Genomic DNA, 14,368 nt, shown 5'->3' on the forward strand with positions numbered 1-14,368 from the left:
AGAGGGAAAAGTTGCCTACCGCTGTGTGACTCGCATAGACATGCTCAAATCGAGTGCCGAGGCGACAAATACCCGACGCTTATCTGTGAAAAAGCAATGCTGGTCCCACCTTGCTGGCGAATGAAAAGTTCTGCTTGGTGTGCTAAGCCTCGAAGAAGCGAAGCTTGGGGTGCTTGTGTGATGCGATCTGCAGGGGCATGAGACGGACCACTTAGATGTCGTGGTTCGTGGTGAGCCACGTCACCGAGCGAGGAAATCAGGGCCGATTGAAACAGAGATAACGCCAGGTATGGAGCACAGGTGTTAGCAGTGCCGCAGAAGCTGAAGGACCCCTCAAACTATAAAGACCTTCCAGCTCACACGCCCTGGTGTATCTTGACCAGGCACCACGAGCACACCTGTTACACCATCACTTCTATTCATCTGGAATACTCAACAACACAGCACCAAACATGGACAGCATCCTGAAAGAGGGCGAGCAATTCCTTGAAAGCCAAGGAGGCAACCAAGGAAATGACCAGAACCAGAACAACCAACAGCCTCAGCAGCAGGGCCAACAAAGCCAACAGGGAGGAAGCAGCGGCGGGATGATGAAGAGCTTTGAGCAGAACGCTGGCGACTCTTATATCAACCAAGGTATGCCTTCGCCCGTTCATCAATACTTTCCCCGCGCAGTCTGGACAAAACAAGGCTGACATTCAGTGCAGAGGTCAACAATTTCTTGAACAAGGAGGGCGTCCCGTCCGCTATGGATGGCGCGATCGATGGCGCCATTGACACCGAGGTCAACAACCTCGAGAAGAACTTCTAGATCCCTTGCGTACTCTGTGATGTGCACCAGAGGTTGACAATCAAGAGAAGGAGGGGATGGGGGGACTGCGGTATACTTCTGTTTCATGGAACGACTGCTGCGGGATGTATTTCTTCGAGCCAACTCGGCAGCTCCTCAACGTGGTCCCTCTCCTAGAGATAGCAGGCTTCTGAATGAAATGAAATAAAATGATGATCAAGCTGGTGAGAAAGAACCGTTAAAGGGTTTTGCAATACCCAAATTCCTCCTTCCAGTGTCCGCGTCAAGCTTCTGGTGGCCACGGATCGGCTGGCCCTTTTCATCACCAATTCTACCCCGCTCAGCACTGCGGCGGTCCTTCGTCTGCCCCGCTTCTGGATGCAGCCAGGCAAGGGGGCACACTTTCGCGCAGTCGATCCTGTACAGTCAGGCTGGAGGTGAAAGATCCTTCCTCCAGACCCCGAACTTCAGACTTGCAATTTCCCTGATTTATGATTAGGGCAGTCTGATGTACCACAGAAATAGAAAGTGACAATCGTCACCTTCCATTCTTGAATTTCGGAGAATATGGGACAACGTCGCAAGAGCAATGTCACGATCGTCCGTTCGGTCGCTTGCCGGCCCGCAGATTTCTCTGGCAAGGATCGCGTCAGCAGGGATGGAACTCAGCCAGTAAGGCAGACCTCGCAAGAAGGAGGATAGGCTCCAGTCTGGAATCCTGCTGATAGATTCTAGGGCATCTATCCATCGCGTGCGTGCTAGAGAGATCAGAACCAATGAGAGGGGGTAAATACTGGATCAGGTTACACGAAGACAAGCCCAATGCAGGCATCCAGGAGAAGTGTTTGCTACTTGAGAAACGAACAGACCGCGGGCTAACTTTTGATTGCGTACTCAGCAAACAAGTTGGTGCAATTCACCGCCAGAGCTAAGGGAGATATATATTTACGAGGAGCAGATTGCATATGAGCATTCTGTCTCTCTCTCTCTCCATCTCCAGCCTGAATTTTCCAGCACTCTCTGCCCTGCTTTGAGTGACCACTTCACAACTCATTTTGTGCTTTAGCATGGAATTATCGCTCGTATTCAGAGACGTGCTCTCAACTTCATCCGACTGCTCCTTGAACACGTCTTTTTTCCTCCGTTCTAGAAGACATTTGGCATCAGACGATCATCCCGGACTCCACAGAGTTCATCAGCCAACAATCACCCTATGTCTGATCTCGAGGCTAACCCTAACCCTAAACCTTTCCCGCCGATGAGGTTGTGGGTTCCTTGATCAACATGTTCCTGGGATCGACCTACACCCGACCCCGATTCGAGCGCCTGCCGGAGGATATTCAACTTACAGACCTGCCCACCGTTCGGTCGTGGGCCAGATCGTACACAACTTCTGAAGATCTGAGGGAGGAGAGCATGTTGTTGTCTCTGGAGCAGGATCCTCCGTGCCAACCATTCCGGCGTCCGCGGTCTTTATCTGAAGAGAGCGCGTTGGAAAAGTTCCTGGACCGTTTGTCCGAAGTAGTGGCCGGACGTTCATGCCTTGTCATTGTTGGTCGCCGAAGGAACAGTCGACCCTAATAGGATCGACTGTCTTGTCCTTTACAATCCATCTCGTACATGGACCATCGAATTCTCTGATTTGGCACGGGCCATCAGATCTCTTCTTCAACCCGCAGATCGACAAGTTGAATCACGTGGCTTCGTCTTGAAATTCCTCAACCATGTACTCAAATTGGTAGGCCATGAAGCGTCCAGGCCCGTCGACGATGGCCTATGGGTCGGATCATCGTTCCGGGGTCAAGTTGTCCTGCCACTTTTTCTACGAACCGTCCAGGTCCCTCCCGGGGGCTTTGCATGCCTTGCTCTTTTTGCGGGTACATTGATAGTGGAAACACAGAAGGACCAAAAGTTCTCCTTGATCCTTTCTAACCCACAAAATGTCGACAATGACAAATTGACTCAAAGGCGGCCTCTGTCCGCACGCATGAATGATTTTCCCAACAACAACATTGAATGGCAGCTGACGCACCAAGAGCACCACCTGGAGCTGAACATAGGGTGGAAAGGTACAAGGAACTGCCGATCACCCCTGCTCACGCTAAGTGGACTGACAAGTTCAATGATGATGAGGACATGCAACCATTCAGCAGACGAAAAGCTGGACAGCACGCCCAGCAGTGACATCGGGGCGTACTTATTATACCGCAGTGAATGGATGTTCGTCCTAGCTGGGATCCGGAGTAACCCACGGTCTCTCGGCAACCGAACACTCATCAAGAGGGGAGCTTACATAGATTGTGCGATTCGTGCCTGTCAGCTCCTGGGTATCAAACAACTCATTTTGTGACCGTCATAGAGGAAACAGGGCAACTTCCATCTACGCGCGTTCTTGCGGACTTCGGCTCAGCCTTGCTCTGATTTATTCACAAACTAAAGTCTGGGCCTGGGAGGAAGATCTTGTTCGTGCGGCTCCCGGAAAACTTTTGTCTACATGAATGGATGTCCTGTGTATCAGTTTGACAGCTCTCTACCAAAGGAGCGGCCCAACTTAATATCAATGATAACTTGCGTGGATACTCGGAGTACATTCCCCCACTTGGATCTCACTAAGTCGAATACGGGAATTTTGCTGCATGTGTGGAGGAGAACGATCTGCATATTTCCAAGCCTAGGGCAGAGCGATTCCTTCCTTTTTGGGACCTGTGGGCGCAGGATATTAATGACATTCAGATACATTCGACTCTCGTCGATTTATCTCGTGCATTTGCTAAATCATTCACGCTCGGGAAGCAATCTCTTCCTGATGGACACAGCATTCGCCACCGCTCTGACCGACCGCGAGCTCTTTGCACAGAAAGCTTATGTCAATGGACAATGGGTATCGTCAAGTTCACAGGCCAAATTTGAAGTCCGAGATAAGACCACCGACGCGGTGATGGGTACATGCCCCGATATGAACACGGACGATCTAGATGACGCGATCCAAGCCGCCACTACCGCTTTGCCGGAATGGAGCGCCTTGGGTAGCAGCAGTCGAGTTCGATTTCTCCAGAAAATATCCCTCTCGATGTTGAGCAATAGAGCAGACATTGGTCAAATCGTCGCCACCGAGACGGGCAAGCCTGTCGCAGAGGCCGAAGCCGAGGTGGCCTTTGCGGCCTCCTTTTTCGACAGCTTGGCAGAGAAGATCACCCGAGAGGACGTGATCGGTCAAAGTGACAACCTGGAAAAGGCGGAAGATACTGTTATCGTCTGTGCGGTGGTTGTGCCGCGGGAATTGTCGCTCGCGATCGGTGCACGGAAAGTCGCTATCGCTCTTGCGGCCGGGAGTACAGCGGTTGTCCTGCCCGATGCGCGAGCCCCCTTCTCCTCGAATGTCGTCGCGGTGTTGAGTGAGCGGGCAGGTCTCCCCAAGGGCGTCTTGAACGTTGTGTCGACACTGGGCAACACTGAACAGCTCAGTCTTGCCTTGTATGGCTCCGCTACCCTTGGCCAGATTCTCCTGCTGTAGAACTTATGGGCGGTGGACAACCTCCCCTCGCGCAAGAGGATTTCCATGCGTTGAAGAAAGTGCAGATGCACACACTAAGTATTTATTATCAGGATGATTCGACATTGGGAAAGAAATCCAAAAAAAAAAATTCACTTCAAGAAAAAGATACGGAGGACGGCAGGAAAGGCACTGGCTGCAGTTTGTGGGACGACACGGCTTTGGACACGGATAGGCTCGAACAGTGTTCGGTAATAGAGCGGGAATATCGAGGATTCAGCACCCAGACGGCCACTTTCATGTATCGCGTTGCAGCAATATATTGTCCCGACCAATTCACATCGAAAACAGGCTCATTTCGAGTCTGCCTCGAACAGGAAAGTAATCTTGAGTATGAAAAATGTGACGCAAAAGGAGAATAGAGGAAGAGGCTTCAGAGAAGGGTCGAACTTTGCGGGGTGCACAGTTCTTCACTCCTAAGAGCCAGTGAATGCTCCCCTGAGAATGGGTTTGTCTTTTGCCGCCAAAAATTATTCGACGAGCTCGTTCAACATGGACTCCAAAAACGCTTTCTGTTCACTCAGAAACTGCTTCACGTGCCGGGTTGCAAATGGCTTTCGTTCGACGACCCGCCGTCTTTCGGCCTTCAACCTGTCCCGGACTCGCTCCTCGAGGATCTCCAACCGATACTGGGTGTACTCCGAATAGAGCTCGTCGAGGTTGCTGATGCCGCGGACTCCCGTGAGGACGCTCTCGTCCCTGACGAATGGCGACTTCGGTCTGAAAGACGTGATCATGCTAATGCGCTCGCGGCCTCCTAGGGCCTTCAATGCTTGATGGTTGATGTATCGGCCTTGCATGACGACTGCGGTTCCCTACAAGCGACAAAATCAATAAAGCGGGCCCGACGTAAGCAAAAGAGAGAAACAACCCGTAACTACTTACCATGGCTGGCCCTCTGACCTTCATGATTTCACCAGTCCCGGTTTTCAAGGCAGTCTCGCCTCCGACCATGCCGGTGCAGTCCGAAAGCATGGTGACGCAGACGAAGGGGTAGCTGTCGTAGTGCCATGCAAACGCAGGCAATCCGTCATCCTTCCGCTCGTTGGAGGCTGTGTCGGCGGTCGCGCCTGATTCGTTGACGGCGATATTGACGGCACTGATTTCTGTGTTCATGACGGGGACCAATTCAATGCCCGCGACCTCGGAAACTCTGTCAAGGACTTCTTTGGAACGCCAGGCATCGTAGGTGAAAGGGGCCCGGCTGCCTCTAGGGTTAGCCGATGTCTAGGTTCAGTCGCAGAGGAGAAGATCGTCCAGACTTACACGGGGCCCATACCCCTGACTGTCCTGCTGACGAAGGGCGAGGAGTACTGGCAGTTCTCGAGGACGTCTTCACTGAAGATCTCGGCCCTCATCTGCTTGATGGCATCCTGCGTGAACAGCGGAAAAGGGTCTGTCACGGCGTTGGGTGAAATGCCCTGTCCCTCCAAGCCGATGTCTTTCATGGAGTGGATTTTCGCGGGAGGTTCGTAGGCGACGTGTTTCTGGGGGTCGAAAGGCTCCTTGCGGACTGACCTGGCCTCGTCGAGCAACGACTGCGGCAACTGACCTCGTGGGCGGGTTGTCTGTAGGGTTGAAACCAAGTGGTATATCTTTGGCGGCGCTTGGGGAGCGCTGGCCGTCATTGTTGTGGTGGTCATATCTGCCTGAATGAATGGTTCTGGTATATTCAAGAAGCGCTAGATCTAAGGTGATCGAGATTTTCTCGTGTTTGGAGTTGATTTCACACAGGAACAAGGCTTTCTCTTTGACAGCCAGGGTCAAATGAAGTTTCATTTATGTGTTACAAACCATCAGTCATGCGAACGTTTTCTAGGAGCTCCTCTCAACCCAGAATCACCCCGGAGAAACCTCTCCCCACCCACGAGCAACGCTTCCCGAATAGGAAATATTTTGCATGGTGGAAGTGCTTAAGGCGTGAGGGGATATTCGCCGATCGTCGGGCCCCGAAAAGGTTTCTTCTGTAGGAATTTCCTTGCCACGAGTCGCTCTGATTAAGGGAAATGGTGTCAATCTCCTCCGAGGTCTACTATCCCTTCTGGTAGAAGATGTAGACGCCGGAACACTTGCTTCGACAGCGTCGCATCCTTCAGGAAAATTCCAGTTGCTGTTTGTAGCAGGATTGGTGTCACGAGGATGACATTACCCTTAGACAAGAGGTATCTCACTGTATTCACGTCAACTCGACATGAGGGTTTACAATCCTCTCGCGAGGAACAAGACATATAAAATATAAACCAGTGCACACATGGTCCCCTGTTGGAGTAAGGGCGAGAAGCTCATCACAGCCACGACGGGTCCGCACAAAGCAACTACGAGCTCTTACCTTCCGCGTCTCCAACACCATATCGGTTCTCATATATATCATGACAATGAAGTGTGCTGAACCTTAGTGGCCACTGAGCACGCCTGTCAAAGATATGAATCCTCCTCATCCCATGGCCCTGGCCTATTTCCCGGCGTCTGGCGGTTGGCATGAGCCGCAATTCCTTGTGGAGTAGTCACGTAACCAAGCCGATGGGAAAGGGGGTGTCCAAGCCGGGCTAAAAGAAGGTCCAGGATGAGAGATAAGCGTACAGTCAATATCAAGCAAGCATTACTGTTCAGGTTTTGTGTTAGCATGTTGTAGATGAAGCTCATGGCTTGCGCCAACGGGAGGCATCGGCTCACCTTGCCATTGCCATTCCTTCATGATTTCCAGGAAATGCAAACGACCTCGCACTGTATACTCGGTGTAGCCAGCTCTTGTCACAGGGTCAATTCCCTTTTTGAATGCCAGGGAATCAGGAAAGTTGGGCGATATCGAACGAAGGCTGAGGCTTGCCTCAGTTCGATTCTTAAGATCTGTCCCGGAGATAGGGTTGCCCAAGTCTCCCTGGGATGGGACAGGTTCATTTGAGGAAGAAGAGGCCTGTTGCGTTCCGCCAACACAACGGACACCATGGCGCTCTTCAAAGTCGTCCCTCCTTCGCCACACTTCTTCTATCAATTTCTGGCATCGTTCAGCGACGACCATGTTGAAGGCTTTTGACATTTGCTTCCACCGTCGACGGATCCAGTCCCTGTTTTCCTCCTGAATGGCTTCGACCCCCGCCACCATGAGAGGAAAGGCGTGCACAACAGTGGTTGGAGAATCACGAGGAATTGTGGCAAGATAGACCAGTGTCTTTTGTGCTAGCTCGAGCTGTGAATGTGCCCAAGGCACCTCGGGGACGGTTTGACGCAGAAGGAGGATTGCTGCCCATCTGTAGGCTTCGGCCGTTTGGATCATGTCTACAATGCGCGACTTATCCTCTGAAGCTTCGACGTCGATGGGAGGAGTCCAGCGTTCGATTGCCACTTTCAGATCGGTCGCTCTGGAAATATTGTCCAGCGAATTCAACTTGTCATTGACCCTTCGAGCGCGACCGACAAGATCAGCTAAGCGGCTGAGCAGCGGAAATAATGTACTTGAGCAACCCAAGAGCGAGTCGACGTTCTCTTCTGGGGGAACCGGGCTTAGCATGCTGCAAGAAGATATCAGCTCCTCATCCACAGAGCCTGTATGTCCAGAACAACAAATGCGAGCCATAACATCGATGTATACCCATGTTTGTGCGAGGACGTTCAAGATTTTCGATTTACCAGGACTCAATTGTGAGGTCTGACTTTGAGAGACGGCTCGCCGAAGGAGTGCCCGGGCAGCATCGATGTGCTCAATGCCGCCGGAGGATATCTGAGGGTCCCAGGCATGAGCAAAGCCTAGAGCTAGCCTCGTCGTAATTGCCGTTTCCAGAGGCATATTGTTGTCATCAGTAGAGGCGGCAAGCAGCTGGGTGCTGCACTGAAAATGCCGACAGGCTTGAGAGCGAAAGCGGGAATCATGTAGGGAAATATGAAAGCTGGCCATTGCCGCGAGTGCATGATAGAGAACAGGGCAGCCATGAGAAAGTGGCCAGATAAGTGTTCGCCACGGACTCTTGGATACATCGGTCTGGATCGAGAGGATTCGGCAAGTATGGACGTTGAAGAGGGTCTCGATCGCTTCCGGAGTGTCATCCGGTGTTTCATGTCGCTGTGGAGAGGCATTCGAGGCCGTCGCACGAAAATTCGGCGCTGAAGGGCGAAGATCGGGAGGATTTCCCTGAGGCTGAGAATCGAAGACTGGGGTACTTTGCCTGAGCGATTCCGATTCTCTGCCGTTGACATTAACGGCTGATCTGAGTGTTTCATCATGATCATTGCTGCGCTGCTCACCCCTCCCAGAATACTCTGTCGACGAAGCAGCAAAAGGCAGAAAAAGTGCATCAACTTGATATGTGCCATGTTTACTAGGGGTGGAGGCCTTTGGAGTTTCGGGAAGAAGGAATCCAGCGTCGATAGATCTCGGCGAGTGACCAAAAGATAGGTTCGCCAGTGCGTCCGCATCGAACTGTGCCTGATTGAAATCATCTAGGATAAGGTCGTCGAATACGTCGCCAGCAAAGACATCATTGTGGCTTGATGTCCCATCGCCCAACGGTGGTACCCCAATGTGCCCGAAGTCTAAAGACGATGATATGAACGATGAGTCCCACGCGAAAGGTTCCGATCCCCGTTGTGACCTGAGATCTTGAAGAATCACTGCTGTGTCCTGAACGCTTACATCCGTATCGACGGCGGTGGCGTCATTGTTATCGCTCGAATGCACCGTCTGCGTTCTTTGAGAGGTGTCTTCCGTCTCAGCGTCGGCCGGTTGGTTGCCTCAGCTAGCTCAGTCATCTCCACCGTTGTGTTTTTTGGTGTCCAACAACATACTCTGTGTTCGTTTGCGCATGAGGTTTGACATCTTCACCGGCCTCCATTTGATACCCTGGTCATATCCGCCGCAGGTGATATTATAGTAGCGACATCGGAGACAGCCCGGCTTCGTCTCGTCACATTTTCTCCTCTTGGACTTGCATGTGATACAACCTACGGAGTATGTCAGCAGTCAGTCAGTCTTTGTGCGGGATTGCAGGCAGATACAGGGAGAGGAAGAGGCGTACCATTGCGACTCTTGGGCTGACCGCGCTTGACTGCTGTCTCCGATCTGACTGGCCCGTCGCTCATTGCCCAGCGAGAACTGCGGCTGCGACGCTGATGTGCTGAGGGTTTCGACGCAGGCTCGATGCCTGTATTTCATGGGATAATTGAGTCCTACAGTATTGTTATTGCGAGATGGGAGCTCGATTGAGGAAGGTTGAAGATGTCAGCGATGTTCCGGCCCTGATAAAGATAGCGGGGGGGAAGTCTAGTGCCTTTACTGGTTGCACAGGCCATTGCTGCCGCCTCCCCCAAGAACCGAACTTGTTACGCAATCTTCCGACAGCCAGCTGACTCCTGCAATTGTCCCAGTTCGACAACGACCGCAACTTTGGCAATGAAGGTTCGCGAGCTGCACAGCCTTACTACGGAGCCATTTACCTGGGACTACACGAAGAAAATACATGCGCGCATTCAGCGAGGGACAACGAGGAAGAGTGGAGGGAATATAGCATTGCCAACTATGCTGACAATCACCGAACCTGATTGAAGGAGCAGCTGATACCAACGCTGGCATGCAATGCAATAGATTGAATTGAGCACTCGGTCTTCTAAGCATTTGCTTGCAGGAAGCCCCTAAGAGGACGTGATTCTCTGTACTCCGTTCCCAGAGTTGAAACAGACGCACGGATTTCAAGGTTAGTTACCCATCACTCTTGGAATTGAAATTCTACAACCATTTTGCAGCTTTCGAAGCATAACTATGGTGCGAAGTCTACGTTCCTATTATCCTGCACTGAGTCGCTGCCCGTCATCAAGACTTGCCCACGGCCTCCGATACACAATAAGGTTGCAAGCTCCCCAGCCCGGAGTCAATTTCATTCCTCGATCCAAACTTTTATTGACACAAAACTGCACTGCAAGCATCTGTTGCTACGCCTCCGGGGACAGTCTCTGGCCTCTGAGGCTGATATCAATTGACGTCGAACTCGACGGTGCCGAAGCCGTCAAACGTGCCGGTCCAGTGACCAATTTCGGTCATTGGAATAGCTTCCAGGCAACTTCCGGGAAGGATGATCTGTCCGGGAAGGAATTCGATGTCATAGGCTGCAAGTCTATTGATGAGCCAGGCCACGGCGGCGATTGGGTTACCCAGCACGTTCCTTGTATTGCCCGAGATCACCTCGCGATGGTTGAAATACAATGTACCCCGTGTGTTGGCCAGGTTGAGCTGACTGAGATGGCGAGGATTTCCGCCGAGGATCACCGTGCCCGTGGAACCGTTGTCGGCCAGGGTATCGGGGAGGTCGATTGCCCAGTCTTTCACCCGGGAATCGATGATCTCGATTGCAGGGACTGCATAATCGATCGCGCTCATCACGTCCGCGACAGTGGCATTCGGGCCGCGCAACTTGTCCTTCAGGACGAATGCCACCTCCAGCTCGACATATGGCTTGATGTAGTGCTTTAATGAAAGCGACGTGCCCTCGTAAGCCAACGTGCTGCCGAGCATGAAGCCATAGTCAGGGTGATCGAGGCCGAATGCCGTCTGCATGACCTTCGCAATGTTCCCGAGCTTGTAGCCTACCAGTCGATCGCCATTCTTGACAGCATGTTCAGCATTAATCTGTGAGATTTGCCAAGCAGCTTCGGCGTCCAACGACGGCCAGGTCTTGGTGGGCGGATCTATGGGCGTGCTGTTCTTGAGTGCAGTGCGCAGGGCTGCAGCGATGTCGTTGAAGTTGAGTGACCCAGTAGATCCCATAATTGCACAATGATAGTCGAGTGAATATTTGAATTGTGTTCGACCAAGGCTATGGTGTAGGAAGCAGGGCGTTCTGTGCACTCCGTTCGTGGTGGAAGAATTCAGTGATGATATAGTGATATATCGGCGAAGCTTCAGAACAGGACCCGGCAGCTGTCGATTTCCATCTCATCGAAAGACTTTATCCTTTTTCTCACACTCACATGCGACCAGGGGACTCATCTACAATCGGCCTACGGTTACAGGCTTGCTATCGTGTTGGTTTATAGCCAGAAAAGGCTAGTCCCTTACTGCTCAATTTATTCCAGGGATATTAGCAGACGCCCTTTTCCCGAGCACATTGGGATTTGCATAGTTGACTCAGGAAAGAACGAACCTCTGCAGCGTCCAGATCGACCCATGGGACTGTATGACCCCACAGATTCAATCTATATTTCCCCTGCGTCGATCCACGTGATGAATCAATATGTCCGGTTGGTAAATCTTACCCAATAGGGCATATATGGCTCAATTTTTCCTATCAATTCTCTTCTTATCAGGGACTTAATGATTTCCAACTTGGTTGTTGTGTAGAGGCGTTCCGTATTTTGTTTCTAAAGGCGCATAAAAAGTCGGGTTTTACCAAGGACTGACGACTTCGGCAAATGCTGGGAATGGCTCGAAACAGTAATTATTCGCGTAGCCACGCCTTTGCATTCCGATATTCTAGCGCGTTATGGGAGGCAAGGTGATGGTAACGATTGGATGGCCTTTGATCCTACACACGGCCTTGAGGCTGTGCGACGGTATTTTCGAGTCCTCATTCAAGTCCTCAAGTAACATATCCAAAACATTGACTGGCAAAAGATCCACGCCTCGCACTCCAGAGTTGGCTCGACTATTTTTCCTCTCGGTTAGATATTTTCAGAGCTGCACCTTCCTGCCAAATATCGAGTAGTCTCACCTCCATCGAGCTGCATAGCTCTACATTCTGCATACTCAGCAATGCAAGAATCAAACCGCATCCATAAAGCCCTCGCGAAAGGTGATCCCAGCTATGGAGTGTGGCAAATGCTCCCTGGGACAAACCTCACTCGGACTATGTGCCGATCAGCAACGAATATCGATTGGATCCTGGTAGACCAGGAGCACGGCAACATCTCAGATGACTCGATGCACGAAATGGTCGCGGCTGCAGCGGCTTGCGGAGTATCGCCTATCGTTCGTGTGGTTGAAGGTCAACAATGGATGATCAAGCGCGCTCTGGATGCCGGGGCACACGGCATTCTTGTCCCGGTATTAGAAACGCCTGAAGAAGCTGAAAGAGTCATCAACTATTCCAAGTATCCGCCACTGGGAAAGCGAGGGTTTGAGCCGCTCCTTGCGGTGGAAAAGTTCGTCGAACAGCACCCTCACGGACGCGGAGTGAAACAATTGACTGGCCTCGAGTATTTGGCGCAAGCCAACAGCTCTTTGGTCACGGCCGTGCAAATCGAGACAAAAGCAGCGCTCCAAAATGTCAAGGAGATTGCTGCGGTGCCAGGCGTCGACGTCCTTTTCATCGGGCCCTTTGACCTCGGCCTCAATATTGGACATCCAATTCCTGCTTCAGGAGAGATGGATCGCGAGCTTGTCGATGCAATTGAGTCTATTCATGCGACAGCGCTAGAGGCTGGTAAACTCAGCGGTATCTACTGTGACACCGGTGAGCAAGCTAGAGAGTACGCAGACAAAGGGTTCCGCATGATCAGCGTGGTAACAGATATGATCGCTCTCCGCAAGATATTCAAGCAGAATCTGAATTTCCTTCAGGAATAATGATGGAAAAAGGGTCGAACTGCCAGGGGGCTTCTGATCTTTTGTTCCGGACGAATTAGGTTGGCATATCGCGACGACATACTTGTGTCTTCATAGAGTAATGCATGTTTCATGTACATGGCAGCTACCCGGGTCATGGTAATTTCTGCATGTCGACTATGGATACCAGATTCAACAACACAAGTGTTCACATCTCCATGGTCCTTCCGCGGGTCTCTCGAGTGGATATCCATATGAAAGTACAATAGCCTCAGACCGTGACATTTGACCTTCCCTTCCGTTGATAAAGTCTCCGTGGGTCGACGAACTGCAGCATTTCCCTCCAGAAGGTGGTAGGTTGCTCCTCCTCAGCTGCTTCATATGCCGTGATTTCATCAGCGTCCCATTTCAGATCCACCTCCGACGGCCGCAGCCATCTGGTTTTTCGGTAGAGCTTCCAGAAGATGAAGCAAATCGGGCAGAAGATCAGCATGGTATAGTTCAAGAAAAAGTTGGCGGTTGACCAGGGTGTGAAACTTGTGTAGCCGAAGCAGAACAGCATCACAACGAACCACACAAACGTGATGTAGCCGCAGTACGGTTGAAGGTGTCCGACATAAGGGAGTTTGTTTCGGTCAAAGCCTTGTGCCTTGCAGGCTCTGTAGAAGCAGATATAGGTGACCGAGATGATTATGTAGTCAATGAGGATGTTAGCCGTGGTCAGATCAATCAGCCAGTTCAGAACTTTGTACGAGCCCCCCGAAAGTTGGAGGAGCGAGAGGAATGAGAAAGCTAGCACCACAATGAAGCAGTAAATCGGCACGCCGCTCCTGGTCGTATAGGTGAGAAATCGGGGCGCTCGGCCGTTGACCGCCAAGCCGTACAGTGCGCGCGTGGAGGCATAGGTGTAGGTGTTGCCGGCGGAGAAGACAGAGGTGACCATCAGCGCACTACAAAGATCCGGAAGGCCAGTAATGCCCAGATTTTTCATGGCGATTATATAAGGAGATGCGGCCGAAGACGACTTTCCGCTGTTGATGGCGCTGACGAGTGAAGGATCGTTGTAGGCGATAATTATCCCAACGCACAAGGCCCCTCCGATGAAAAAGATGCCAAAGCGCATGTAGACGGTTTTGAATGCACTTTTGATATAGATCCGCGGGTGTTTCGCTTCGGCGGATACCATCGAGATATATTCCGGTCCCACGCAGGTGAAAATTGCTGTCCAGAGAGCTCCTAGAAAGCCTTCGAAACGGCCGAGATCTCCTTTTTCATATAATTGAGCGAATGGTCCGGGGTCGTTCCAGTAGCGAAATCCATAGGCGTCATGTTTCGGGTTGCCACCAACCATAGTGATAAATGTGAAGAAAAACAGGATGAATATCAAGATAACCTTGCCTCCAGAAAGCCAGAACTCGGCCTCGCCGTAGGTACCGACCGCAAACAAGTTAATAATCCTGTATTGGGAAGATGTGTCAGCGAAATTTCCACTAAAGCC

General features: G+C 51.5%; 5 protein-coding genes across 5 annotated transcripts; 3 read left to right on the top strand and 2 right to left on the bottom strand.

Annotated features, from left to right (window-relative positions):
- The first annotated feature begins 387 nt into the window (after positions 1-387).
- On the top strand, positions 388-1,022 carry PV07_09330 (uncharacterized protein). Its single transcript, XM_016396577.1, has 2 exons — positions 388-636; positions 708-1,022. Exons 1-2 carry the CDS (start codon positions 453-455, stop codon positions 809-811), a joined length of 288 nt encoding a protein of 95 aa, XP_016246433.1. The 5' UTR covers positions 388-452; the 3' UTR covers positions 812-1,022.
- Positions 1,023-3,596: 2,574 nt separating this feature from the next.
- PV07_09331 (uncharacterized protein) lies at positions 3,597-4,304 on the top strand (the record flags this gene model as incomplete). Its single annotated transcript, XM_016396578.1, has 1 exon — positions 3,597-4,304. The coding sequence occupies one exon, from the start codon at positions 3,597-3,599 to the stop codon at positions 4,302-4,304; it is 708 nt and encodes a 235-aa protein (XP_016246434.1).
- A 509-nt stretch (positions 4,305-4,813) lies between these two features.
- On the bottom strand, positions 4,814-5,986 carry PV07_09332 (uncharacterized protein; the record flags this gene model as incomplete). The annotated part of the gene is made up of 3 exons (XM_016396579.1): positions 4,814-5,158; positions 5,229-5,547; positions 5,610-5,986. 3 exons carry the CDS (start codon positions 5,984-5,986, stop codon positions 4,814-4,816), a joined length of 1,041 nt encoding a protein of 346 aa, XP_016246435.1.
- A 507-nt stretch (positions 5,987-6,493) lies between these two features.
- Positions 6,494-9,525, bottom strand: PV07_09333 (uncharacterized protein). Its single transcript, XM_016396580.1, has 4 exons — positions 9,353-9,525; positions 9,123-9,278; positions 7,017-9,068; positions 6,494-6,945 (listed from the first exon to the last, which is right to left on the bottom strand). The coding sequence occupies exons 1-4, from the start codon at positions 9,414-9,416 to the stop codon at positions 6,932-6,934; spliced, it is 2,286 nt and encodes a 761-aa protein (XP_016246436.1). The 5' UTR covers positions 9,417-9,525; the 3' UTR covers positions 6,494-6,931.
- A 2,553-nt stretch (positions 9,526-12,078) lies between these two features.
- PV07_09334 (uncharacterized protein) lies at positions 12,079-12,891 on the top strand (the record flags this gene model as incomplete). The annotated part of the gene is made up of 1 exon (XM_016396581.1): positions 12,079-12,891. One exon carries the CDS (start codon positions 12,079-12,081, stop codon positions 12,889-12,891), a length of 813 nt encoding a protein of 270 aa, XP_016246437.1.
- Between the last annotated feature and the right edge of the window lie 1,477 nt (positions 12,892-14,368).

Source organism: Cladophialophora immunda, assembly GCF_000835495.1.
Source record: "Cladophialophora immunda strain CBS 83496 unplaced genomic scaffold supercont1.5, whole genome shotgun sequence".
Lineage (NCBI taxonomy): Eukaryota > Fungi > Ascomycota > Eurotiomycetes > Chaetothyriales > Herpotrichiellaceae > Cladophialophora > Cladophialophora immunda.